The sequence below is a fragment of the Solea senegalensis genome, unplaced genomic scaffold (assembly GCF_019176455.1).
Source record: "Solea senegalensis isolate Sse05_10M unplaced genomic scaffold, IFAPA_SoseM_1 scf7180000015513, whole genome shotgun sequence".
Classification (NCBI taxonomy): domain Eukaryota; kingdom Metazoa; phylum Chordata; class Actinopteri; order Pleuronectiformes; family Soleidae; genus Solea; species Solea senegalensis.
Genome location: NW_025321348.1, coordinates 17,519 through 45,336, shown reverse-complemented (window position 1 = coordinate 45,336; position 27,818 = coordinate 17,519). Strand labels below are relative to the sequence as shown.

General features: G+C 38.7%; 2 protein-coding genes and 2 long non-coding RNA genes across 4 annotated transcripts; 3 read left to right on the top strand and 1 right to left on the bottom strand.

Moving 5' to 3' along the window:
• Positions 1-6: 6 nt before the first annotated feature.
• On the top strand, positions 7-7,339 carry LOC122762310 (mucin-13-like; the record flags this gene model as incomplete). Its single annotated transcript, XM_044017506.1, has 10 exons — positions 7-181; positions 1,727-1,836; positions 2,226-2,284; positions 2,399-2,571; positions 3,961-4,089; positions 4,179-4,224; positions 4,346-4,383; positions 4,903-4,990; positions 6,421-6,676; positions 7,120-7,339. Coding segments are annotated over 10 exons (1,251 nt in total), but the record flags the coding sequence as incomplete, so codon positions are not given.
• An 8,456-nt stretch (positions 7,340-15,795) lies between these two features.
• Positions 15,796-19,077, top strand: LOC122762311. The gene is made up of 2 exons (XR_006358695.1): positions 15,796-15,893; positions 19,031-19,077. It is a non-coding gene; the product is annotated as an uncharacterized LOC122762311 (long non-coding RNA).
• Positions 19,030-19,335, bottom strand: LOC122762312. Its single transcript, XR_006358696.1, has 3 exons — positions 19,276-19,335; positions 19,144-19,201; positions 19,030-19,066 (listed from the first exon to the last, which is right to left on the bottom strand). It is a non-coding gene; the product is annotated as an uncharacterized LOC122762312 (long non-coding RNA).
• Positions 19,251-26,597, top strand: LOC122762309 (mucin-13-like). Its single transcript, XM_044017505.1, has 11 exons — positions 19,251-19,392; positions 19,539-19,661; positions 20,234-20,343; positions 20,898-20,965; positions 21,084-21,211; positions 22,940-23,068; positions 23,153-23,198; positions 23,819-23,856; positions 24,475-24,562; positions 24,697-24,961; positions 25,913-26,597. The coding sequence occupies exons 1-11, from the start codon at positions 19,269-19,271 to the stop codon at positions 26,087-26,089; spliced, it is 1,296 nt and encodes a 431-aa protein (XP_043873440.1). The 5' UTR covers positions 19,251-19,268; the 3' UTR covers positions 26,090-26,597.
• Positions 26,598-27,818: the final 1,221 nt, after the last annotated feature.

Below are 27,818 nucleotides of genomic sequence, written 5' to 3'. Positions count from 1 at the left end.
CCTGAAACAACAGCAACGACTGCACCCCCTGAAACAACAGCAACGACTGCACGTCCAGGTCCTTGTGATTCACGCCCATGTGGTCAGGGGAGTACCTGTGATCCCCGTGCTGACTTTACTTTTGTCTGCTTGTGCCTGACTGGGCAAAACTACAATTATGAAAGAAAAACTTGTGAGAGTGGTAAGTATTTGTCTGTGTACAATTTGATTTAGTACATTTTAGTGAGAGCTGAGATTTCCAGTGGTCATTTGAATCGTTGTTATTACCATGAGGTCCACTTCCTTGTAGATGAGATTCCCCTATTGTTAGCCTTTAATGCTAAACTTACTGGGTTTTTTTGGATGCATTGTAGCTCCATATTCAAGTAAACAGTTTGGGTTTTTCAGTGTGTGGTTGTATAAGGTAATGGAACACAGTGATGACAGACCAAAATCCCTGGGGATAGACATGTCCAAAATCCCTGGGGATATAAACCATCTTAAAAAGATAAGATAAGATTGTGGTTTCACAGAAAATTGCTATAAAAGTATATCCATAACATTAAAATGTTAAATATAAATATATTGGAGAATGAATGGAATTGTGGTCATCTTTTAGCTGGCAGGGATACAGGAGTTACTGTCTACTGCTGCCCCGTTTAGCAAGATTACAGATTCATGGATTTCCAGAACTGAAATCACAAAATAATACATTTGAATTTACTCATATGATCAAGTGGATCAACACCTCTCATGTGCTATGATGTAACATCACTGGTTTTCTTTACGGACTTTGGTGTTGGGAGTGAGAGAGAGAAATTGAAAAAGTGATCTGTCAAAGGACGTATCTGGAGCTGAGTAAGAGAAAAGCAGATTGTCTGAGTCTTAAAGGATCCAAAACTAGCTGAATGTGGCAAGCAGAATTAAGAGGGAAAGAACAATATGATCTGAAGCAGTGGAGGGCAAAGTAAGGTTAAGCTTGAAGGTGAGGTTTTTACTGGGTATTTACAGCAGGTGGTGAAGAGAGGCCATAAGTGGGATGAACAGCAGTGGAATGTGTTGGTAGGTTGCAGGAGCAGGAAGATAGTCTGCCATGCGAAGCCAGCAGGAAGTAGCTCACTCTGGACGTGTAGCGCGTGTGTTGCTGCTGCATCTTGTTCAGGTGTCTCTTCACACCATCAATATGTTTATGACTTTGTTTCTGCTATATCTCTAACCTGCCCTTCACCTGATATAATTATAACCGGCCCAGGGTTTTCCTGGAATTGTAGCCTCCACTTTCTCCTTATACAGTTATACAGTCTCCTTAAACAGAAGAAGTTTTAAAAATACACTGTTTTCATATACTCTAGATTCAGTCTAGACACTAAAACTGATGTAAAAGGTGTCAGTTCTATGTCATATTTCTGGCAGAATCTTAATGTCATCATCAACAATGTCGAAACGTGCACTGTGAACACTTTATGAGATTAAGCAGCAAACATATTCTTAAGATGTCATCGATTTAAGCAGGCAAACATTTTATTAGGTGAGCCTTTTTCCCTAGTGGCTAAGATCTGTTTTTCCCTGTGTACCCACTGGTGGCCATGTTTTCACTGAGAGCAAGTGTCTGTGACAGCTCAGTCCTGACTGTGTCAATACCTCGTACAACCACACTCAGAAAAAGTAGTATTTTCCCAACAAATCATTAATTGTAAGTGTTTATGACAGGACTGAACTTGTTTCAAAAGTTGTATTCTTATTTCAGCCAAAGTTTTCCCTGGACAACTTGAACTGAGTAAAGTAGTATATCATCCCAAAATGGAAGACAAGAACTCAGAAGAATTTAAAAACACTTCAAATAAAATTACTGCTGAGGTAAGTAAACTGTAAAATCATCTTTAATGGACAATCCCTGCATGCATGCTTTAACATCGCTTTCTCCACGATGCATTTGTCCACGATTTGCACCAATTTGTTTATTTTGATCTTCAAAGCAACAGCTTCTGAAGAAATAGAACGTATTATTCCAGCTGTATCATGGATAAAATAACACATTATAATAACGATTTCCCTCTTTTGCTCCTTTGTGGAGTTAGATACAACAGTGATGTTTTAACTCATTTGTTTAGTGTTAAACCCAATGATTTATTACACAAATTTATAAAAGCTAAAGTAATCATGGAAATTTAGAATTGTAAACCTCAAGGTCTGTGCATTCCTGTCAGATGATGACCTAAACAAATGTTCATTTTCTCTCAATACAGCTGACAATAACCTTCAATAAAACTGAGGGGTTCTCCAATGTCACAGTGGTTAAAATCGAGTGAGTCTAAGAATGGCAGTCTGTTTGTCAAACCAGACGTCTTACAGTGGAACAGTCTTTTACGGTAAACTGTACAATATAATCACATATTAAGTATGATCTCTGTCCATACAGGCCACTGCCAGAGCAACCGTCACCGAGCAGAGTTGTTAGAGAGAGCGGAATCCAGGCAACCGTAGACATCATATTTAACACAGCCGCTGACGTCACGACAGACAGTGTTGTAGAAATTATGAAAAATGCCACTGACTGTGATAACTGTTTACTGGCAGGAGCAACATTCGATGGTAAGTGTAACACATGAATCACATTATCATTATTATGTCACATTATCACATTTGACTTCAAGATTGTTGTAACAATATTCAAACATACCCTTTTTTTTTAAACAACATCATAAAAGACATTAACACAGTTCAGTCAGACAACTCACGATTGAATGAACACAAATGGTTATGTTTGGTAACATAATCACTTCCCAATATGTTACATATCGGGGAGTGATGAGCAAACATCTTAAACCCCCCCCAATGGAGCCTGCAGGTTGACGCTGGGGTGGTGGGGCTTAAAGCATGAGCAGCAACAGCAGCAGTAGCACCGGCTAGCAGAGGGAGAGATGCAAGAAATTGCATCTTAAATAGCCTACCAAAATTGAGTGGAAGTGTACCTGAGCCATGTCTTTTGGACATGGAACGCAGCTCGGGTTGACTGCCTTGAACTAGCTCGCCGGCTAACATCATTAAATTTAAAATATAAAATGTTCCTCAAAATTGATGGATATCAAAACTTGCATGGATATAGTAATTGTCTGAATAACAAAACAAATAAATATGGCAGTACATTGAGGAAAATCAATACATCGCAAGTCATGCGGCGCTAATTAACACTTACTGCTCACGTGGCACAGATCAGTGGCACACCCATGGTACATTTGCTCTGGTGTGTTTAAAAGTTTTAACATAGAAATGGGGGGAAAAAAGCTCTGTATTCTAAGGGCTAAATGCTACAGTGTGGAGAAACATTTTTAAATTCCGTTTAAAAGTATTAAATGTGCTGCTTTTAGTTCAGAAATTGCAGTCCCCCGTTAATGAAATTTGAGTTTAAAGCAATTTTGTAAACATTTTAGCCATTATTATGTGTGTGTCAGTAAATGCTATGTATTCAAACCTCACCTGGAGTTGGATCTGTTGACCGCTACAGTAATTTCACCCCAAACTGCATTTTATTCCACATTACAGGCCACCTCATAGAAGTAGTTTTGATTTCAATATGGTCAGATCACGTTTCTCCATGTCAGAACTCCAGGTCCGATTGTTCTCAGCCATCGTGTTTATCAAGACCTTATGATTCCTATTCTCATGCTCAACACTCCATGACTTACATGTGATTTCTGCACCCAGAAAGAGTGCCATAGTCATTTCACTTTATTTCAGACACATACTGTAGGTCCATGTAATATAAAAACAAAACTATGTGGGCTAACAATAATCGCTTTATGGATTCAAGTATCATTCAGCCAGTGAATATTCATGCCCTTGTGACGATTACACAACTACTATGACAGAGTATTCAGTCTGCATTTAATCTAATGTTGTCATTCATTTTTGAGTGTTTGGTTCTACTGTACTTTAGTTACGTGTACTGAGACCATCCTCTTGTGTTTTCCCCTATTCAAGACACAGACCTGTGTAAGAACCAGCCCTGTGATGAGGTAACCACGAGTTGCACATCAAAAAATGGAGAATTTAACTGTCAATGTCATGAACACTACATCAAGACAAACATGACCAACAGACTGTGTATTGGTAAGTGCATTTGTATGCGTGTGATATGATCTATTCAGTTACACTTGTGCAAATTACACAATACCTACCAATGTTTTCCACTTTTACAGCTTGTCCCAGTGGATTCCGGGCAGTGGATTCAGAAACATGTACAAAGTACGTTCTGAAAATTTCACGTCATTCACGTTTTTTTTTCCTGCCTCACTTATCTGCTTATATAACTTATGTCTGTGAAAGGTACTGGTCCTGACAATGACATTGTCCTTTTGTCTTTCAGATGTAGCTTTGGTAGATCTGGTTTGAACTGCAAAGATTGTGAGTATAAAGTAGGCTTTGTGTAGGCTTTTTCTGAGACTCTGAGACAGACTTACCTATGCCTGTTTAAGTCTGTGATATGTTAAGACTAGTTCTGCTATTTCATGTCACTGTTAGACAGCCTTTTCTGGCTTAAAAACAAAGTTTATAAACCACCCCTTCTTCTGCACCAAAGTCCATTGAGAAAATTTGATTTGATCACTTTGATAAATCTGAATGAAGTATTTCAAACACTTCAATCATAAAATAACACATTTGAAATGACTGATGAAGGCAGCGGTGGATGAACTAGTTCTGTGTGCAGTGAGGTAAAAGCATAGATTTTCTCTATGGACTTTTGTGTTCGGGGTGAGAGTTTTACAAAGCCTAACCTCACAAGCAGGGAGGATCAGCTCTTGGTAGAGTTCTGGTTTCTGGTTTGTGGCATTCAATATTTCTCCTCACAACCCTTTGTTTTATAAAATGAGTTCATGTGCGTTTTTTTCTTTAGACTAACCTGTATGTCATTGTGTTTGTTAGCCTGGCAGCTAGCACTGGTAATCGTTGGCACCGTGCTCGGGGGACTGTTTATCATCTCCGTCATTGTTCTGCCTCTGGTGACTTCCAGGTGAGGATTTTTAACTTTTAATTCACTCACATCCACTCATTACCTTCACCAAGGACATTATAGTTTTAGCCACATTTGTCTGTTTGTTTGTCCATGAGCAGCGTAACCCAGAGCGTAAAGGACAAATTATGGATGATGTTTTCTGTAGGAAGAACAATTGTTAATCTTGTGAAATAGAGACATGTATTGTGTTCCTTTGTTCATTTGATTTTTGATGACTGTTTGTCTGGATTATTTTTGGCCTGATTTTGTCCTTGGGCAAGACACATAACCCCATGTTGAAAGGGGTGTGATAGAAAATGCTCTTGAATGAGTGAATGGATGAAACTGTAGTGCAAAGGCCGATTTATACTCTTTGCAAAAGTCTGGCATGTGTAATTTGCGTTCATTTTGTGTTCAGTAGTTTAATCATTCTGGAAAATGACGAAGAAGAGTCCACAGGGCATTTAAAACTTTCTGTAGCCAGAAAACTAACAGTGAAGGCTTCACTCGCTGCTGCACTGTGGGATGCAAGGTGTTTAATTCAAGAGGCTATCTGGTGAAGCAGGTTGCAGCAAGTCGCGGCGGACATATGGACATTTTGAAAATTCTGCTAGTCCTCTATCTCCCACATCAGCAACACCATCGAGTAATATTCCCCAGTAATGGGACGACTTCCATTCAGTGGTCTTACTTTCCACCTCCGCAACATCCTGCCTGCGTTTCTGTCTGTTTCAGATCAGACACAATAAAATAACCTCTTCAATGGTCAACATGTCAACATGCCTGCAACTTAGAACTTGTTTCTATGAGAATTTGTGTCCATTCATTCTGTAGAGCATTTATGAGGTCAGGCACTGATATTGGACGAGACGTTCTGGCCCACAGTCTGTGCTCCAGTTCATTCCAAAGGTGCTTGATGGGGTTGAGGTCAGGGCTATGTGCAGGTCAGTCAAATTCTTAGAAAGGGACCTTCATCAAACTGCCACAAAGTTGGAAGCATAGCATTGGTCTGCTGAAGCGTTACGATTGTCCGTCATCGGAGATAAGTGGCATAGAAAGCAAAGCCTGATTGAAACACCTGAATCCAAATACTTTTGTCCATATAGTGTCAGAGATAACATTTGGGAAGTATAAGTGGACCTGAAAGCAGGTGGTAAGTGAGTGGTCATCGGGACTAGAAAAGGAACTAAGCTCTTATTTCTTTTTTTATCAAGCTCTGTAGCATCCACACGTGTTTTTTTTGAGTAGTGGCATCTGAATTAAAGCCCCTCCCCACACAGACATGAAGTGGAGGTTTTGCACTTTTTCAATTTCATTTCATAGCTCTGTCATGGTCTATGTGCACCACATCCAACCTTTACGCAGCTTTGATGTGACCTGTGTTGCCGTTGAATTCAAACAGTTGCAAGTAACTTATTTGAATATATGCTTTTCTAACCCTAACCCAGGTCAATAAAAAAGAAAGCCAAGAAGAATCAAAACGCAGAAAGCGGAAATCCTTATGCCAGACACTTCCCTGCCAGCTCACCTGCGGTTGTCGGTGACAACAGCCAGGCATCTACACTGAATGGCTTAACCATTGACAGCGATGGGGGCGTTACAATCCCGCGGGCGAGAGTCGGCGAAAGTCTGTACGGCATGCCTGATGATGAAATGGTTCCAGGCACCAGCAGACAAAACTTGACCCCTGTGGAAAGGAACCCGGTGAGCATGCCTCCATGTGGGACATACAAAGCGGAATAAAGTGGGGAGGTAATAGGGGCAGAAAGAATTTCCACAGCAGTCTATTTGGACTGCTGTGGAAACATAGCACAAAATGGTGGATATGATTAAAAATGACTTTGCCTTAAGGGCATACATTTTCTTTATTTAACGCTACAAAACCAAACAATCTTTTAATTTTAAAGTTATTATTCACTTATACAAATATACTTAAGGGCAGGATGTTCACATTCTGACAGTAAACTTGTCTATGTATGATGTACTGGACTTTTAAGATGTGTTATGTGAACACAATTCCATGTAACGTTGTTGCTTTAGTTTGAATGAACTCAGTTAATGTGTGTTACAAATTGAAGTCATTTGAAGACACTGTAAACACTTGATTTCACAATGCACCCATAATAATGATGTCTTATTTTCTATAGTCCCCCTTCGATGACGAAGCTGACATAAACATTCGACCTCAGAACAGCCCCAATGCTCAGATACGACCCAGGAACAACCCACTCACTGTGAATCGCCCTCAGGTGAACCTCTACGGTCAGAGCCAAGGCCACACAAATCCATCCTTCATACCAGACAATGGTAGATCCTTCAACTGATGACAAACCATAAAGTTTTCTGACACTTATCCAGATCAAAACACCTCATAGGTATTCCGATAGTACATGTAAACAGGCCAATTGTATTACACCATCAGTTATGTTGTAATGCAATATGTTGACATTTAAAAAAAAATGGCACTCTAAAATCAAAAGTTAAAGTCATTTTCTTGTCTATGAATTCACAAATTGCTTTGCATGAAATGTTTATGGCATTGTGATCGTGTCAAACACTATTTTAGCCCACTGTTTCATGAATGAGACGAGTTTGATTTTGAGCTCTTCCTTCAAATCATTACCCATGAGGTGCCTTTAGCTGTTTTTATGCAGTTTATGAAAAACGTATACATTACATTTTGTATGACTAAGAGTATATTTTGTATAACCTATCTCAGTGATTGATTGACGCCATTGTGTAGCATGAATAAAACAGCAATATTTAGAATTATTTTACCATTTCACGTATGGTAGTTGTTTTGCTTTGTAACTCATATTATCATATATTTAACCTTGTTTTAAATGTATTTGCACTATGAACGTGTGTATTGTATTACAGCCCTGTGCCCCCCGCTACATCGGGCAGGGGGCACAGCCCCCCCCCAAAATAAAAAAAATTGAGAAAAAATAAGATCATAAAATAACACACTGGTTGTTATTATTGTCATTATTATTATTAGTAGTAGTAGTATAATTATAATTATTATTATTTGTGGACATCTTGCTCTCGCTGCTAATCCCCTCCTCCTCCTGGTCCGAATTTTGCTTGAAAATGCTTGTGGACTACGTCACTTTAGAAATGTTGACATGACATGGAACAGTTGCCTTCCAGGCATCTCACAAGAGAAACTGATCAAAGTTTTTAACTCATTATGTTATGAGATCTGAATCCAATGCCTGTGCTTTGCTGCTGTGTGATTTTTATTTTTTTTTCTGCCTGTGCATAAACCAATCAAGCAATATATAACTTTGCAAGGTCACACTGTGTAAAAACACAATAAACTAACGTCATTGCATGACGTTGTGATGTGGCACTGATTTGATAATAAAGTTGTACCCAAAACCACTGACTTCTTATCGTTCTTTCTGTAGATAACCAGTTTTGGTTAATGTGAGGATCAGACTCTAGGATTCAGGCCGATTTTCAAGTGTTTGGTCATGACCGACACATTTCCAGTGTTGTACAGACAGTCCATAATTGTCCTCTTCGTGACACAGGAACAGGTCCACAATCTTTTTTCTTTCCCACAATGCTTCGGTAACTATGATTGATAACTCCTTGCCCCTTGCCTCCCCGATGACCTATGGATTTACGCAGTGTTGTGAATGATGATTGGTCTTGGTCATACTTGTAGTTTTGCCAGTCCCCCGAATAAGACAGGGCAAGAACCTGTGCCACTTGATTGATTACATCACATGGTGATGACAAAAATATAAAATATTGTTTCAGCATCAGTAAAAAACACTGACCCACAGATGACATATTTTTTTAGCACATCACATTGGAGTCACAGATGAAACACATGGCTAATTAATATACAGCCACTGCTGGAGGCTCCTAACTGTTACTGCTGCTTCAAGAAGCTGCGTGTGGTGTTTTCACTGTTGAATGAGGATGGACAAGGACAGCAGCTTCTGGTCATGCTCACTTCTGCTATTAAAATTGAAGTGACTTTATCACTAACACGTTAGCATTTAAGCTAGATGATTTTATAGCTAACGCGTTAGCATTTAAGCTAGCGGCCTTTATCGCTAACGCGTTAGCATGACGCTGTGATGAAAAGAAAGCACCCCTAACCTCCTATCTTCTTATGGGGTGAGTTATCATTAACGTCATTAATCTATGTTACATTAGTGTTCATTCGAAGTCACATACAGGGATTAAAAAAAAAGAAAAAAAAATCATGCTGGATGCTGTCTTTTAATAATCCACTGTGCATTTCAGAACGTTATGTGGCTAACATTGTTATTAGCTAGCTCAGTATTGTTATTTTAAAATGCAAATGTTACGCACATCGAAACTTGTGTTCAAACAGATGATCTATTATAAGCTGTAATGGGAGCATGTGATTTTGTGATATGATGATTCCCTTAAGGAGGTTGTGAGAGCAGAACATAATGCAGTAGAAGATGATGCAGCTGAAAACACAACAGGTAAATAGACAAACCAGCAGGTAAATTAAAAGGCAAACCAAAAGGCAATGAGGAATCGAGGAAATGAATGAGGAAAAAAATAATAAAAGAGGGAAATTAGGCTTCCAAGAAATGTTAATTGATAAGAAAAAAAACAACAAAAAACATGCAAATCAATTAGGCCAGTTGAAGGAACCAAAAAAGTAAAGCCACCTTGGACTCACAAAATTGTGAAGTCAGCAGGCAGCAAAGAATATATGCACTTAAAGGAATTCTTCACCGGTTTGCATGTGGCTTTGTATTGTTAGAATAGCAGTAGTATTTTTTGCCCTATGCTGAGTCAAATGATGTGAATGACCGGCACTGGCCGCGGGTGGCGAGTATTTTGTTTTGTATTTTTATATTTATTATATATTTAATTCCTCACACAGACAGTAAAACTCTTGTGGGGCAGCAAACACAGTGCATTCTGGGAGTCTATCATAGCATATCTTCACAAAAGCTTCTATTTAAATGTTGATGTATGTGTCTAACAATCTCTATTGAACAGTGCTTGCATGCACCATCCAGCCAGATATTTGTGGTTGATCCAGCTGATGCAGACAGTGACCTTGAGTACTCAAGAGAGGAAACGAGGAAGTGTTTCCAGTGAGACATAGTTAATATTACATTCATTTTTTTTCACAAGTTTCTACTCTGACAAACACTTTTTAAAACTAATAAATCATTACAAAAATTATCATTGAGTAAATAAATACCGTATTTTCTGGAGTATAAATTGCGCTTTTTTAGTAGTTTGGCTGGCAATGCGACCTATATTTAAAAGTGACTTATTAAAAATATACGCTTTGTCATCTATGACCACAAGAGGGCACCATCCACACTTGTGACAATTGAGCACTGCTACTGCACCACCGAAATACCACTAAAAAGAAAAAGCTATACTGCAGAATTTAAAGTCCCTGCTATGTTGTTTTTATTTTTAATGGGGCCAAAAAACACTGGTTATGTCTTGTGATGTCTTTCTAGGGCCCCTTAGGCCATGTTATCCACCCCTGAAGTCTTGACGAGTCACTCAGTCAAATAATGAAAGTTATGTTGTGTGATATGTCTAACTGGGCCCTCGGTCATATTATTCGTATTATTATTATTGTATGACATCACCATTATTACTTTTATTAGCCAGGTGTTGCCTGACAAAAAGCACATTTAGCCAGTGTGAGGAGGAGAAACCTTTGTACCACTTATTTCTGCTTGTGTGGGGAAGTGTCAGGGCCCTTTTCCAGTCTGTGCCCATGGGCCAGTGGGCCCCTGGGCTTCTTCTTTATTGACTTCTTTCAAGCTTCACTCATCTGAAAATGTAATTTGATCTATTTTACAAGATTTCCTATAATACAATGTATTGCATTTTAGTTTATACTTCAATCTGACCTGAACCTTGTATATCTTTGCTTACATTGTATTCTGTTTTACTTTGTCAGTATAACCTCTTATCAGTTTACTGTACTTCCAATTTTTATATCAGTATATTTGAAGTGCACCGCAGGTCTTGCTGACCTTTTTTTAACAGGTGTACTGCAGGGACTGCATGTGCTTACCTTTGTGGACTTTATCCATCCACACACGTCATGAAGACGCAAATCTGGATGAGTCAGTGTAGCCTATTTTAAAAATACAGCAGGGGGAGGAAGCCAATGTGTTCCACATGGACAATAGTGGACCTGCTGATGCCTAAAGTATAACCCAGGTCTTAGCAAACCATCTGAAACCTTTGACCCCTAAACTTTGCTTAAAAGTAAACAAACAGGACAAGCATAGAAGCTCACAAGAGGCGATAAGATGTGTCTAAAACAACTAAAATAAATAAAAAGACATAAACACAATAAAAAACAGATCAAATCAAATAAATAAAACAAAAAATAAAACATGAACTGTTTCCAGTTGACACTTTCCTGTTGACCAAGGGGTTGCCCACACAAATACATTAGTTTAGATGAAGGCACCTGTTTTTCTTCATTGAAATAAAACATATCCAACCTTTTTGGAATACAGCAAGTATTTTTAGCACAGCTTTTGATACTTGGGCCAAATAAGTATCATAATAAGTAAGTAAATGCTCTTTGGTCACTCTGAAACATTCTTGTATAAAGGTTATACTTGAAAACACCAGAAAATGGCTTACTGTAAGGTATATGACATTTACTGTACCTAAGTATAAAAAGTAATATTTGGGTATAAAATATGCTTCACTTTTAGAAGTAACAGTATTAAAAGTGAGGAGTAAGAACTGAGTGACAGTAACTCAGTGGTAGAGCAAGTTGTCTTTCAACTGGAAGGTTGTGGGTGTGATTCCCGGCTCTGCTAGTCCATTATGTGTCCTTGGGCAAGACACCAAACCCCACGTTGTTCCTCATGGCCGTGCCGGCAGCTTGTGAATGGGTGTGAACACTGTGCTGTATGAATGTAAGAGTTGATGGGTGTGAATGGCAAAAGCAGATTTGGTGGGTCATACCATTTACCAACTCTTCTTCTGATTTTATTTGGTAGTAACAAAGATAATTAGGGGAAATGCATTGGAGTAACAAAATAAAGTAAAGTAACACTGCTCTGAAATAAACCCTCCATATTCCATAGCCTGGTAAGGAAAGGCATCCTGGGATATCCTTTGTCCGATGAACAAAATTTTAAGTAAAAAAAAAGACATCATTACAGCATACAGCAGTTATAGACGTTTATTTTGTTAATATTATTCTGCCTCTGTTTGGTCTCCATGAATAGAAATGATGTAACACTGCTGTGTCTCATCTGAAAGCAGATTCTGTTGAGCAATACTATCAGACCACAACTCCGATCAACACACGGTCAATAATTCTCATATATATGTTGTTGTTTTTATGTGACATAAAACATGGGGATCCCAAAAGAATCAGTGCACCTTTATAATCAGTTCACTGCACTAATCTTTGTGGTTATTACACTCTCCCTGCTTATTTTAGGCATCACCATAAGTAATGTATGCATGTAAGAGGCTGACACTGGATACTTATACATGAAATGTCACAATATTAAAATGTGTAAAGACAACAAAGAACACACTACACATTTGAAAACACTGGACGAGGAAACAAAAAATTCCTACGTAGCTGCCCGCCCACAAAAACTTAAATAGTGCACAAAACAGAAACATAGACCAAAATAGAAACCTACGTATGTTTGCGTCAGCGTAAGATAAAATATATACCTCCTTCTATCTGTAGTTTATTTTAGTCAATCTTTTCCAGTGATAGCTACGATGACGCTGATGTGACGCGAGACTTGACTCTTGGGTTAATTATTCAGATATGGGATGATAGACAGCTGTATAGTTTTAGTGCTGGTGCACGGGACGGCACCTTATTGGACATTTAACTCCAAATTTGTCGGTAATGTGTCCTAAAGTAATAATTCGAAACACTACTCCAATTGTTCTAACTATATGTGCATTTATTTTTCTTTTCATTGTTGTTGTTAACTGTTTATAACAAGATCATTTTCAGCCTATGACACCGTTAAATCAAAGGTCACCTTTCCATCATCCCACCCTGTTTTATTGGCCACGTAGTTTCTGATAACACTGTTGTTAGAGGGTTAGAACACTTTCTTAAGCAACATGGAGACTTTTTGTCTCACGGACGCCGCTTTTGTGGACACAGTCATGTTTTAAGTGGGCCTGACGAGAAACTGGGCTTGTTCAGGATGAAATAATGATTGTTGAAATTGCCATAAAGTCATAAAAAACTTGGTGAGGAATGTCATCTGTATCCCTGTTTATCGTGAACATGTCTGTCAGTAACTTATTAAGTCTGAAGCTGGGATGTTCATTGGAAACCTTGTTTACTCCATGAAAGCTGAACACCATTGAATACATGGGGCAGCCCATGGCCAAGAGGAAAGGAATTGGGCTTGTCACCAGTTCAAATCCCGGGCCCAATCCCCCCATTGCTCCCTGGGCACACATAAGTGCTGCCCACTGCTCCTGTGCCTGGCTTGTGTGTGTTTACTACTGGTGTGTAACAATGGATGGGTTCAATGCAGAAATTCAGTATCCCTAATTGGCGTGTGTGCAAAAATTCTAATCCTAATACAGAGCAGCCCAAGCCTTCATAGGGCCCTGAGCTAAATTTGGTTTAACGTATGAATAGCCTGTGCTTGACTATTATTGATACCAGTGTAACACTTTATTGCATTAAAGTGTAATAAGCAAAGTGGCCTAGTATTTAATTTGCTCTTTCATGTTCAAAGGAAAGCACTAATTGTGGTTCTACTCAATTTAACCAAGTCACTTAACTGATGTGTTTGAATGTTTAAAATGTGTTGCTGTTGTTTTTCTCCACACACTACTGGGCCTTAGTTCACCTATGCCTTAGACTGACTCTAATTGTAGCTAATAAACATGCATTTCCTTTCAATGAACAGCTTTGTTTCGGCTACATACATAAAATCATCCAGGAAAAATTTAACATTTACAGGATATTGCACAAGGATAATAAACTCAATAAAAGCCTCCTGCTGTAAAGCTTCATCCTAAAAAAAAATGGGTGAAAGAAGAACACAGGTTTGTTTTGAACTTGACATCCACAACATGGCCTGTATTCTATATTCTATATATTTATCATTCCTAGAGCAGAGCAGACACCATTGCTTCTTTTTCTTCTTCTTCTTCTTCTTTTTCTACTACATCTTCTTTACCTCCTTCCCTGGCAAATCTCTTGGTATTAACAGAATAGTGTGGTTGTATGAGTTTTTGCCCCGGACACGTCTCCTTTGCTGAGAATTACTTAAAGGCACACACTGCCATGCGGAGGACACAAGGAGAAATTGTCAAAGGGCTCACCTATATCTTAGGAATAGGACCACACGGTGGATTAGTGGTTAGTGCTGTTACATGGTCTCCCTATACATGTGCGTATGTTTTCTCAAGGTTCTCCCGTTCCCTCCCACAGGAAGGTGTCCATGGGTGCCATTGACCACAGGTGTTAGTGAGACCTGTCCCGCCTTTCACCCTGCACAAAAGAGGTGTTGATCCAATGCTGCCTCCATCAGTGAGTTCAAATGTGTTTTTGAGCGACTTCAGTGCTTTAGGTCCTTCATTTGGATTTACCTACGTATGTGACACACACACTAAAAACGATACCACATCTCCGGTTTCCTCAATAAATACAAATGCACATATTCTCTATTAATTTAATTATCTAATTAAGGTCAACGCACTGAAGTTCCCAGTAGCAGAGGCTGAGATAAAGCATCAAACACATTCTTAAAATAAAATATTGTACACTTGAGATGTTGTACATATGTAAGCCCTTCATTCAGAGTGAGTGTCTGTGTCTCAAGCTGATTTAGACACCACTGACTATGTGCTGGTGCCTCATGCAAATATATCCCTTGAGTATAGTGCAGCTTTAAGGATTTTGAGGACCCAGTGAGGACAATTTTGACGCTAAAAGTGGTGGAATGTCCGCCTATAAAGGGGGAAAAAAAGTGTTTTAATTTAAAGACGTCACAGTTACTAAGTTACATTGAAAGTTGATGTGTATAATGTGTAGGCTGACAAGTCTCTCCTGCAGACCCCAGTTTTGCATATTTTGAGGTTGAGACGTTTTGAAAGGCATACTGAGGCTTTTTAGATCTGGCACCGTTAAGTATTTCAGGTGCGCTGCTGTCTGCTGTCATCCTGTGTGCTAAAGTCCTACAACAGACCAATTTGTTATAGTGAATATACTGGCTACACTATTGTCCCCAGCTACAAGGGGGCCACTTCGTCCAGTGCCAGGAAGGGCACTCAAGGTTAATTATCTGTGATCCGCCATGGTGAACCTAGAGAGGGAGAAGCTGAAAGAAAAAAAAACAACTGACCACACTATTGTCTTTAAAGCAGGTGGTATTCCAACCTGTATTCCAACAAAACATAAAATGAACAACTGATTCACTGTGTTCTATGCACATTTAGTGATTACGCTTGGTTTTTAATAGTGATTATTTTAGCTGTTTTAAATATTGAAATAATTGGGGGCTGCCCATGACTGAGTGGAGGGGAATTAGGCTTGTGAATTGAGGGTTGCCAGTTTGACGCCCCGCCAAGTCTTTTCACTGTTAGGAAGGTGCTAATATTTCGACAGGTCATGAAACCAGGGCAGGAACTCTACCTCTCCGTCAGCAGACAGTCCCACCTTTAGAGGTGTGGCAAATGCATAAAACGGTAACGGTCACCTCTCCTTATCACTCACTGTGCAGGGCACTCACTCCTGTTCCACTCACAGCCGTCTCTGATTTTATATATATTATATATATATATATATATATATAATAATATATATAATAATATATAATATATATATTTATTTATTTATTCTGGTCAAGATTATTTTCCCTAATGGCTGAGAAATTGAAACTCCTGTCTTTCCTGTGGCTAATAATAGCCTGTATTGGTAAGTTGCTTATTATTTTAAATATATTTTAAATATATACTGTACATTATCATATAAATATTATATGTATACATATGTGTATATATATATATATATATATATATATATACATATATATATACACAAGTGTATGTATACATTTTGTAGATTTGATAGTCTTTGATCGATGGGGGGTTGCTCATGTCTGTATTTGTTTTTCCTCCCCATCGTGCTCAATTCAACACACAGCTACTGTTTTTGTGTAGATATAAAGCTGATTTTATTCACAATCCAATGACATCATTTAAGGTTAGCACTTTAAAGGGACAGCTGAAAACATGACTGCCAGTAAAAACAGATTTTAGCCATTAAACAAAAGATTCTCCTAATAATTTGTCACTTTTTTTTCCTGCTGATAAACTGCACTTTTCAACTGGAAACAGTTTGTATGAAACGCTTGCTCCCTGAACTGAAGTCCATCGATAAAATAGGTTTACATTTTTTATCCTCTGCTCTCTCTATACTTGGGTTCAAATGTGTTATTTTGTGACTTCTGAACCTAGGTTTTCAAAGAGCATTAGACAAGCAGCTCCGGTCACCACACTGGCTGAAAATGCTGATTTTCTCTATGGACTTTAGTGCAAGAGATTGAGCAACTTAGAAAACTCCGTTTCCAGTCAGAGAAGGCTGATTAACAGCATGATAAAACTGCAAAGACATTCTTACACTATAGACTTAAGCAGGTGTACATTTTAGAAGGTGAGGCTTGAATTCAAGCTGCAAATGGCCGAGTGCAACATGTTGGTCAAAATGAAAACTTTGCATTTAATTGTACGTTTTCGTTCTACAGAAACAAAGTTGTTTTGCTCTGCAATAAGGTCCCCAGGTCAAATTATCTAGGTATTTATGCTTGATTCTGAACTCAATCTCAAACTGCACATTGATCTGACATAAACATTGGTGAACATATGACATAGGAAGTATCTTTTTATTTCGTTAAAGAAACTGTAAAACTTCCCCACCTGGAAAACGAGCTGTCTTATCTCAACAAGAATTCAAATAATTAGCCTTACATGAAAAGGGTTATTTCAAGTTTCACTCACCTAATACTGGTTAAGAACCTTTTTTTTTTAATTGTAACATATAGGATTCTCACTTCTTTTTAAAAAATGAATAATTGTTAAATATAACACTTAAATTTAGTTGTTTTCCTCACATAGGTCATTTCATTTTACCTTAAAATATGAATACACCCTTGGCACACTCTTGGGCCATTTTATTGAGGACCTCTGAGCTACATGTCTGGCCATAGTGTGTATTTGTTGGTAGGTACAAGAAGATCTCTGCGGTTTGAAGTCTGAAGATAGTTTATCTAATCTAATGATTTCCCAGCAGGATGTGGCTGCCAGTGCACAACAGCAGGTCAGAGTGCAGCAGATAAAAGCTCCACTCCCAGTGTGCTCTCATGACGCTTGCTCTATCTCAAACACACACCTCATGCCTCATTGTGTTCCATCCACATCAACTTTACTGGTGCTACTGACTGACACACTTCATTTGCAGCCATGATGTTTCATGTTGTAATATATATTTACTTTAAAGCTTTGGAGATTTGGTCTTTGTCAACAGAATCAGAATATTAATATATTAATAATTATCCCGAAGGAAATTGTTCTGTTACAGTTGCTCCATGTCAGACTCAATAAGTACCAGAAAGAGCACACAAGTTAAAAATGTAAAATTAAATTAAATTAAATTAGAAATGTAACATTATTTGTTTGCTGTGTCCTTCACATGAAAACATGCTCTGTCAATCAGACGTGACGGTGGAGCAATATGCCGCTTTTGCATAATACAGTTTTACTAGACTAGACTAGACTGTACTCGGTATCAGGCGCGTCATTTTCCATTACTGTAATACCTCCTCAACGTGGGTGCGGTCATCAGAGCATGGCTGCACAAAACTGCCATGACGTTGTTTTATATGCGAAACAAACACACAGTGCTGTCAAATCAAATAAACAGGAAAACAATCAACCACTCAAGTGACAGATTCACACAGGTAGTATTGGCTTAGCTCGAGTGGAACCTCACCAGAGCAGGTACTAAAAAAACGTACCTGGTACCAGGTGCTATTGCTAATGGAAAAGCAAAAAAACAAGTGCTAAAAATGTGTAATGGAAAAGCATTTGTCCCATCAAACCCCTGAACAACCCGGGTTTATTTTATTTTTTAACAGTAGAACTCGCATCTAAAACTTTTAATGGTTTCAGTCAAACTCCAAGCTCTATGCAGCTTTTGGCGTGTTTCCACCGACTTGACTCACCTCAGCATGGCGCGGTTAAGTTGCGTTTCCACTTGCATAATATGTGGTACCAGGTACATTTTTTAGTACCTGCTCTGGCGAGGTTCCAAGCGTGCTGAGGCGATATTATGCATGACGCGGCCAGAGTGACGGCCACTGATAGGTCAGAGTGCCGTCACACGAAGACACGTTCGACACAAGAATCAAACCAAACAATGCCGAAATGTAGATCAGTTAAAAAGACTGAACAATCCTGAAAAGGTGGGTTAAACTCCAACAATTACCAGGGAAATGTCTACAATCTCAATATTTAACAGAAGAGTCTGGTGTATTTAGCGACAGCACTGCTGATCAAGAGCAGCATCACAAACCCTGCCGCTGTATTTCAGTCTGGTGACTGTGTCAGATGGAGTCTGTGCTCCGGTCATGGAGGAAGTACTGAACAAATAGTTTTAATGAACTGATTCTAATGATGCAGTTACACTGAAAACAACTGCTTTACAAGTCACTAGTCATTCGTTTGTGTGTGTCGCATGTAAAACAAAGTCACTGCAGTTTCATGCAGCCGTGCAGTGATGACTCCGCCCATGTTGAGTACTATTTCTGTAGTGGAAAACCAAAAAACTGTGCCGTGCCGTGAACAATGCTGGCACGTCAACAGAAGTGTAACAATTTGTGTTGTATATATACATATATATGTGTGTGTGTGTGTGTGTATTTATATATATATGTGTGTGTGTGTGTATGTATGTATGTATATATGTATGTATATATATATGTATGTATATATATATATATATACAAAAATGTGTGTGTTGCATATCTTTTTTACTTCCTGTTTGACTTCACCCAGCAAACCAGACTGCAAACTCAACCACGACGATGCCACCTTCTGTCAACTCAACCACACGATGATGATGCCAAAGGCGGTCAACTCAACCACGACGATGCCACCTTCGATGCCACCTTCTGACAACTCAACCACGAATGCCACCTTCTGTCAACTCAACCACGACGATGCCACCTTCTGACAACTTGCCACTGTCAACTTGTCTTGCCAAACTTGCCACCTTCTGACAACTCAAACCACGATGCCACCTTCTGTCAACTCAACCACGACGATGCCACCTTCTGACAACTCAACCGTGACGGTGCCACCTTCTGACAACTCAACCATAACAACACCACCTCCAACACCACCTCCAACTGGAACAGGTTTGTTTTGTTAAAGTTTACATCAGCAGCATCTTTTTCTACAATACTAACTCCTTCAACTACAAAGCCAACAGACAAGCCCAGTCCCAAATTCTAAAGGTCCTCTCGTTGTGTTGTTCATGGTGTATTTTCCTTTTTCTTTGAAGGTCCTTGTTCTCCAAACCCATGTGGTCAGGGCAGCACCTGTGAGACGTATGGTAACCAAAGCTTTATCTGCTTGTGCTTGCCCGGGGATAACTACAATTATGAAAGAAAAAGTTGTGAGAATGGTAAGTATTTATCATCACGCTGATGTTGTTAATCTACGTTAAAAGGTGAATTAATGCAACCATAACATTACAATTCTACAGGACATCCTGGATGACAGCAACAAATAATCAGAGAGACATGCATTAATAAATAAATCAAGAAAATGAAAAACAAATGAGAGTTTAAAGTGCCCTGTGCTTGTGCAACAGATTGGCATTTAAATACAGTTGGGGGTTGGGGAGGGGTTGTAGAGTGGAGTTCAGGAGTCTGATGGCCTGTGGTTAGAAATTGCTGGTCAAACATAATATTATTTATCATAAACTTATAGTGAGTGTATATTACACCAGATGAGCCTTTTGATGAATGGATGGTGTACTTAGTTTCCCCGACCACATTTCAAAATAACTAGAACTTTCTCTGACAGAATTTGAGTTAAGTTGTGGTCAACTCTCTGATGTAAGTCTCGGCAAGAAATCAAATTGGACCCTTTCCCAAAAAAGATGTGGAGCTGTTGTTTTATTATCATGTTAATGACATAAAAAATATTGCTGTGTTTCATCCATTTTTTGTTGTTGTTTTTTTTAAATTCCAGCTCAAATTTTCCCAGGACAGCTAGGGCTACCAGATATAAAATATATGCCAGGCATGGAAATCAAGGGCTCACTGCTATTTCTAGAAGCTTCGAAAAATATTACTACTCAGGTAAGCAGATGTTTATCTTCTTTTTTTATGTTTTGTCAGCATTTTTTTATTTGTTTGTGCTGACAAAATATATCACATTCCTAAAAAGAGCCACATTAAATATTTAAGTCACAGCAGGAATAAAAGGAAAGTTAAATACATAAATCAGTGGTCAGTGGCAATTTCATACAGAATTCAGAGCTTTTATTCTAAAAATAAATTTTAATAATTCAAAGATATTCTGTTGCTTGAAATGATGCACAATAATTATTAACAGTAATGAAAAGAGGAAAATTTATTTTTTTTTACATTTTATTCCCTGCATCTCACATGTGTCTCACATATATGTGTACATATATATGTATATATATATACATACATATATATGTGTGTGTATATATATATATATATATATATATATATATATATATATGTATAGTATACTTGAGCAAATTGGGTTGGGTTGGCCTGGACAATGGAAGAAAGTTAAAGCAAACAATAATCATAGCAATTTAATCACATTGCTAGTCATATGATGACCAATTTTCTTTTCTTTCTTTTCTTTTTCAACACAGCTGACAAGTGTCTTCAGTACAAGTGATTCAACTAAGGGTTTCTCCAATGTCACAGTGCTCGAAATCAAGTGAGTCTCAGAACGGCAGTCTGTTTGGTCAAACCAGACTTCTTACGATGGAACAGTCCATTACAGGATATTACTGTAGAATATAATCAGACACTAAGTATGATCTTTGTCCATACAGGAAACTTGGAAACACCAGAGATGGTTCAGGAATCAATGCAACTGTAGACATGATCTTCCTCGCAAATTCGGGTGTCAAAACATCAAATATTGAAAATATCTTGAAGGAAAACAACTTAGAGTTCAACGGTAAGTTAATTACATCAATCTAGTGTTCAATTCAATTCAATTGTATTTGTGTAGCGCCAAATCATAACATACATAATCTCAAGGCACTGTACATAGACAACATCAAGGAGAGCAGAGTAACCCAACAGTTCACACAATGAGCAAGCACTAGGCATCAGTGGAGAGAAAAAACTCCCTTTTAACAGAAGAAGAAGAAATCCCTGACAGAAGCAGACTCAAAGATGTGCAGCATCTGCCTCGACCGGTTGGGGTGAAAGGAAAAATAGGGGACAGAGGAGAGGTGGGGGACAGAAGACAGAAAGGGGGCAGAGAAAGGACAAGAGGGAGGTAAGGTAGAGACAGAAAAAAGAGCAGATATACAACAATTGTATCAAGTTACAAGTTTAGACAAGACAGTTCTGAATCAGTGATGACATGTTTATAGAACTACAATGTCATTTATATAAGCAGCAGCAGAGATTGTTGATAAAAAATTATACTGATATCAGCTTTTAATTATAGCATAATAATAATGGTGATGATATATATGATAACACTAAAAATAATAATAATATTAGCCTTAAAACTGGATCTGGATCCTGCAAACTGCAAGATGGGGACACAGAGAGAGAGAGAGAGAGGAAAGGAAGAAAAGACACAAACTAGGGAGAGAAAGAACAAGGTTAATGACATATAATAAAGTCATATTCATACCCTGAGGGTGAGAGAGTGAGTGTGTGCACCACAGGAAATTCCCCCAGCAGTCTAGGTCTATAGCAGCCTAACTAAGAGATGGTCCCGGTTTCCCTGAGCCAGCTCTAACTATAAGCTTTATCAAAAAGGAAAGTTTTAAATCTAACTTACTTCACTGCTTTGTAGTCTGACATTGAGATTTATCGAACAATTAAAAGAAGACGGATTTGTACTCAAGTACAGTATTCAGTCATATCATGTTGTTATAGGTGTGGGTGATATGGCGAAAATATCATGTCCTGATTCTATTCGCAGTAAAATTACGATTATGATTTTATCACAATTTTCAATATGTTGCAAGTTACTGAACAGTGCAACCAAACCATGTCCTAATGTAAAAACATATCCCTGAAAGAAACTAAGCATTTGGTCCTAAAAATATTAGTGACGAGATTTCAATCAACTTGCGCCAAGTACAAATGACATTTAAAACGGAAATCAATTTTGTCTGCTAGGTTTTTTGCCTTTTTCTCTAAGGAGCTCCCCCTTGTGTCTACTGCTTTATGCTCACTGTCATAAAAAGTTACCGCTGATGCTCCCCCCTCCCTTCCCTTTTCAAAGTGAACATTAGCCGTGGAGCCATGTCCACGCTGACGGTAGAACGGCCAACCGCCCACAAAAAACAGACCAACAATCGTGGCTTCTTGCTACACTCTGAATCAAACTACGTGGGGAATAAAAAAAAATCCACATCACTGCTATGATTGGTCGCTCGCTGTTTCTCTAGGGCGGGCATGAGGTTAATCATCAAATAGTGTAATTTGGCTGAGGGGAAAAAAACCTGAATGCGTCTGCACAAGAGCATAGAGCAGCAATGGATAGAATGTGTCCTATAGACGACACTACGAACTCTCTGTTTTGGCACATCGTCGGCACGTTCTAGTCCTTCACAGTTAAATAGTGTCATATTGCCCACCCCATGTTGAGTATTTTGTTGTACTCTGTACTTTAGTGACATGTACTGAGGCCATCATCTTGTATTTCCTTCTATTCAAGAAAAAAGCCTGTGTGACGACCAACCCTGTGATGAGAAAACCACACATTGCACATCAGCAGATGGAAATTTTAACTGTAAATGTAACGACAACTACATCATGACCAACTTGTCCGACAGACTATGTATCGGTAAGTGCATTAGTGAGTGAGCGATATAATCATTTATGGTTTTGTGAATCACACTCTAGTTACCACTGTCGTCCACTTTTACAGCTTGTCCCAGTGGATACCATTCCTCTGATATGCTAACATGTGCAAGGTAAGTTTTTAACATGTTTTAAAATGTCACATAATACATCTACCTATCAACTGTATGTCCCTCCTTCTTTCACTCTTTTACCTGTGTACATACTGTTTATTACAACAATTGGCAAATACGTTTTTCTAGGAAATTGAAAATTTGGCCAAAAGGTTGAAAACCTGAAAATTTGCCTTTGTGTCTTAAAAAATCAGAGACAAAAACCTACATTTGTGAGATGCCTTAAGCTAACAATAGTTGCCTGGTGATAAAGTGGACAAATAACATTTCCAAAAAATGCTCTTAACAAACTATATGTTTTTCGTACTGTTGATAATTATTGTGCATCATAACAATTTTGAGAATGAATGATTGTGCTTTGATCCTCACATATGCTGATAGTTATTTTACAGACGTTTTATTTTTCAAACAAAACCTGTCAGTTAATTGTCAATTATAGCAACAGGATTTTTTTGAATCAGTTCATATTTTTTTCAGAACAAAGGTTAAAAAAACATTAAAAATTATTTTCAAAAATTTGATTTTTGAAAATAATCTGCCAGGCCAGTTTTGGACCACTGCTACTGTATATTCCCGGTCAAAGGTGCTGGTGTAAATGAAATTGTCCTCTTGTCTTTCAGATGTAATTTTGGTTACACTGGTTTTAACTGCGAAGAATGTAAGTATACATTGGGCTTTGTATAAGACAATGAAAACTAAATCAACAAAAATGATATCACAATAACAATTTTTGAAATGAATCCCAATCTTTAAAAACGGGTGATCCACAAGTGTTGCCCACGCGGGTGAAAAGAAAGAAATCAATGGCGCCATTTTGTGACAGTGACAGATAGACGAACAACCGTTCACACCTATGGTCAGTTTAGAGTGACCAGTTAACGCTGGTTAACTGGAGAAAACCTACACACGCGCACGGGAAGAATGTGCAAACTCCACACAGAAAGGCCTGAACTGGGATGGGAGCAGGCAACCTTCTTGCTTGCTAAGTGGTGGTCACTCAGTGGTCGAGCGAGTTGTCTTTCAATTGGAAGGTTGTAGGTTCGAGTTTCCAGCTCCGCTAGTCTTCATGTCACTGTGTCCTCGGGCAAAACACTTAACCCCACGTTAGTCCTAGAAAAGCAGTATATAAACACAGACCGTTGCTGCAAGGCATGAGTGCCAGCCCCGTGTTGCACGGTGTGTCTTCTGATCCAATTGATTATGCTGATCAAACTGACACCACAGACCTATATGTGCTTGTTTTACCATTAACCTGCGTGTCACTGTGTTTTGTTAGACTGGCTGCTCGCGCTGGTAATCGTTTCCTGCACGCTTGGGGGAATACTGCTCATCTGCCTCATCCTTCTGCCCATACTCTCTTGCAGGTGAGGATTTCATCGACTTAACTTTTACCTGTATTGAATATTGAAACATGCTAACATCCTTTGTATTAATACTTACTGAACTTAAAATAAACAATACAATTATAATACAGTATGTCCTACTTAAATCTCGTTAGGTCGTCAAAGAAGAGCTCCAAGAAGAAGAGTCAAAATGTAGATCTCGGGAAGCCTTATGTCAGTCACTCTCCTGCCAAGTCACCGTTGGTGTACAGTAACAGCTACCTGGGTAACAGCCAGCAATCCTCACAGAGTGGCTTAATATACGGCAAAAGTGGAGGTGCACCAGAAATCCCACGGGCCAAAGCCACCAGCGTTTGGGACAGAACGACCAACCTGGAGATGCCTTCAAGGAACAACCAGCAAAACAGGGACAGGGAGTCGGTGAGCATGCGTCCTTGTGTAATAAATGTGCAAAGACAAGTCAAGTAGAAAGCTGGTGCCTTTTTAAAAACAGCTGATTGCTGTGGGGTGTCATGCAGAGTCATGTTCGTTGTTGATCCAGGTGCAAACAGTTTAGTATAAAGTATTGAAATCATACATGTTGTGATAAATTGGCGTATCTACTGCCCTCTCTGGTCAAACACCGGCTACTGCATTCAAATGTTGTAGTACTCTCTTTCATCACCCTCTTGTCCGATGATCTAGTGAAAGTAATTGATACTGGTGACACGTGAAGCCTTATATTGCATACAATCACAAAAAGTTGTGGACAATACACCAATATAATAATAAAAAAAATATGTGTCTATTCATCTACACTCTTCCATTTGGACTGTTGCTATGTGTGTGTGTGTGCCCTTAAATGTACTGTTGAGATGGTATCTTCAGTCCCTGAAACACTTCAGTTTGGAACAGATCAGCTTACCCTTGTCTTCTATCTATAAACATAAAACATGGGCATTAGTTTATATACAAAGTGTTCGCCAATAATATAGTTAATAGTTGAAAAACTCATTAGTTTAATGTGAACATACGACATATATACGCTGCAACAATAGGCTCAGACATTTCTCCCTGCGTTGTAGTCCACGTCCTGCATTCGGTTCACTCCAAGCGAACCGAGACCTGCGTTTTTAGGCGGACCAGAGTTCGGTTGCGCATTCACACCTTCCCCAAACCGACCGGACTTTCCGGCCCAGCACACCAAAGCAAACATGGTGTTTGTAGCCTTTATTTATGGTTATGGCAAACAACCATAGTTATTGTTACATCCAGGAGGAAATAGCTACTAACACACACACACACAAACAGATCAGTCAGAACTTGTGAAGTTTGTGAATGGCTGCATTACACGCTTGATTTTACAATGTACCCTCTCTCTCTCTTTATTAGAACCACTACTTTGACGATGACTCGCACGCTCAGTCTCGACCTCAGAGCGAGCACACCGCTTTTGCACGACCCCGGAACCCGTACGTCCAGAATCGACCTCCAGTCAACCCGTACAGTCAGAGCCAGGGTTACAACAATCCCTCCTTCGTACAAGACAATGGAAGATACCGCAACTAAAGACACACCATGACGTTTTCGGACATTTCCAACGATCAAAACTCCTATTACTGCATGTTTAGAGACACGTAGACTGTCCAATTACTGTCTACTCTAAATTATTCTAGTCTTTTCTCATGTGTGTGATGATCTTCTTGTTGACTGTCGTTCAGTCAAAATATTATTTCCTCAATGATATCTATGAAAACTGACACTGTGAAACACACTGCTGTTTGATGTCATTCTCGCGTCTATGAATTTACAAATGTACATTTACGGGATTGTTCTTCCATCAAATCGGGGCCTGTTAGCTGCCTTTAGCTACTTTTATGTAATTTATAAAAGAACAGAAAATACGTTTCTGCCATGAAAATGTAATTGTGTTCTATTTTGTATGAATATATTTATCGTTAAACTTTTTTCAGTGGCTGATTGAATAGGATATTATGTTGCATGAACATTTCATTTCATTTACCAAGTAGGTTCAAATACACTGAAGCCTATTTTGAAATAAAAACTTTGCACTTTTTTTTGATTTGTCATTGTCTTATTTACTGAGGGGTTAAATGGAGTCAGGTCAGTTTACTGGTTTAATATTACTTTTTAAGTGATTACGCTGGATATATCTGATTAGTACAAATGGTAGTGCATCAGTACAGTCATTTAAATGTGTATTTTTCCACCATTTTTTCTTTTTTTTTCTTGGGCAGCAAGGTCTATGGGTGTTTCCACCGGCAGTTCACCTCTTTGTGATAGTTAATGGAAAACACATGGATTTACGTGCTGATCACTTCATCCGCTGCACTGGTCCCACATCCTCACAAAATAACTCATGTGGATTAACCTGCAGATTAGAGCTGTAATTGGGCTTTAAAGGTTCAGCCCGGCAGAACTCGGCCTGCCTGACAAGTACATCTTTTGCCTTTGGTCAAGAAGTCAAGAGTGATTCATAGATTTACATTTTACACTTGGAGGTTGGAACAAAGAAATGAAATAAGTATATAATAATATCCAACTCCATCCTTAGACTTGTTACAAGAGAACATGTCTGCCTGTCAATTATGTTGCCAATTTGAACACTAAGGAGACTTGACGGTCACGGATTGGTGGCTGCCGACCCCGCCCACGGAGAGGATTGGCTGTTCCGGAGATTCCACACTATTTGAAGTTGACAACCAGGAACAGCCGAGCTGGTTCTCGCCTCTACCGGTTACTTGGTTTGTTTGAATTCGATTGCTATTAGATATCGTGTGTGTGTAGTAGGGGTGGGCTGCCATTTCTGTTAGATTAAGATTAGAATTATATTTTGGTTTTGCATAGGAGTAGTTAGGATAGTTAGGAAGCGTTTTGTTTGTTGTTTTTGGCGCCAAAGCTCATGTCACACGTTGCACCATAAATAAAGAGCGCCGACATTGATATATGCTTCAGTTCATTACTGTAATAATAATAATTAACTTCTGTCCCTAAGTGGAGGACTGTTTCTGCTGGAACTATTTCCACATAGATAGAAACTTAAATCTGATAATTCAAGAAGTCAGATTTTTTGCTGATGGAAAGACACCTTAGTGCAGTGTTTCCCAAAGACTGGTTTGGAAGCCGCAGATGGGTCACAGGAGATTTTTGTTCGGTCCCCAAACAAATGTTTTATGTCTTTATGTTTTAAATAACATGTATTAAATGAAGTTTTTTTTCGATTAACAATCATCTAGGGAATTAATTGTTTACCTGTTCAGAACAATATTCGGTGTTA

Bases quoted from the DNA above. Each gene is read 5' to 3' on its own strand.
- LOC122762309 (XM_044017505.1), top strand. From the start codon at position 19,269: ATGCCACCTTCTGTCAACTCAACCACGACGATGCCACCTTCTGACAAC. The intron at 20,344-20,897 runs GTAAGCAGATGT...TTTTCAACACAG, and splicing joins CGAAAAATATTACTACTCAG to CTGACAAGTGTCTTCAGTAC. The intron at 23,199-23,818 runs GTAAGTTTTTAA...CTTGTCTTTCAG, and splicing joins GATATGCTAACATGTGCAAG to ATGTAATTTTGGTTACACTG.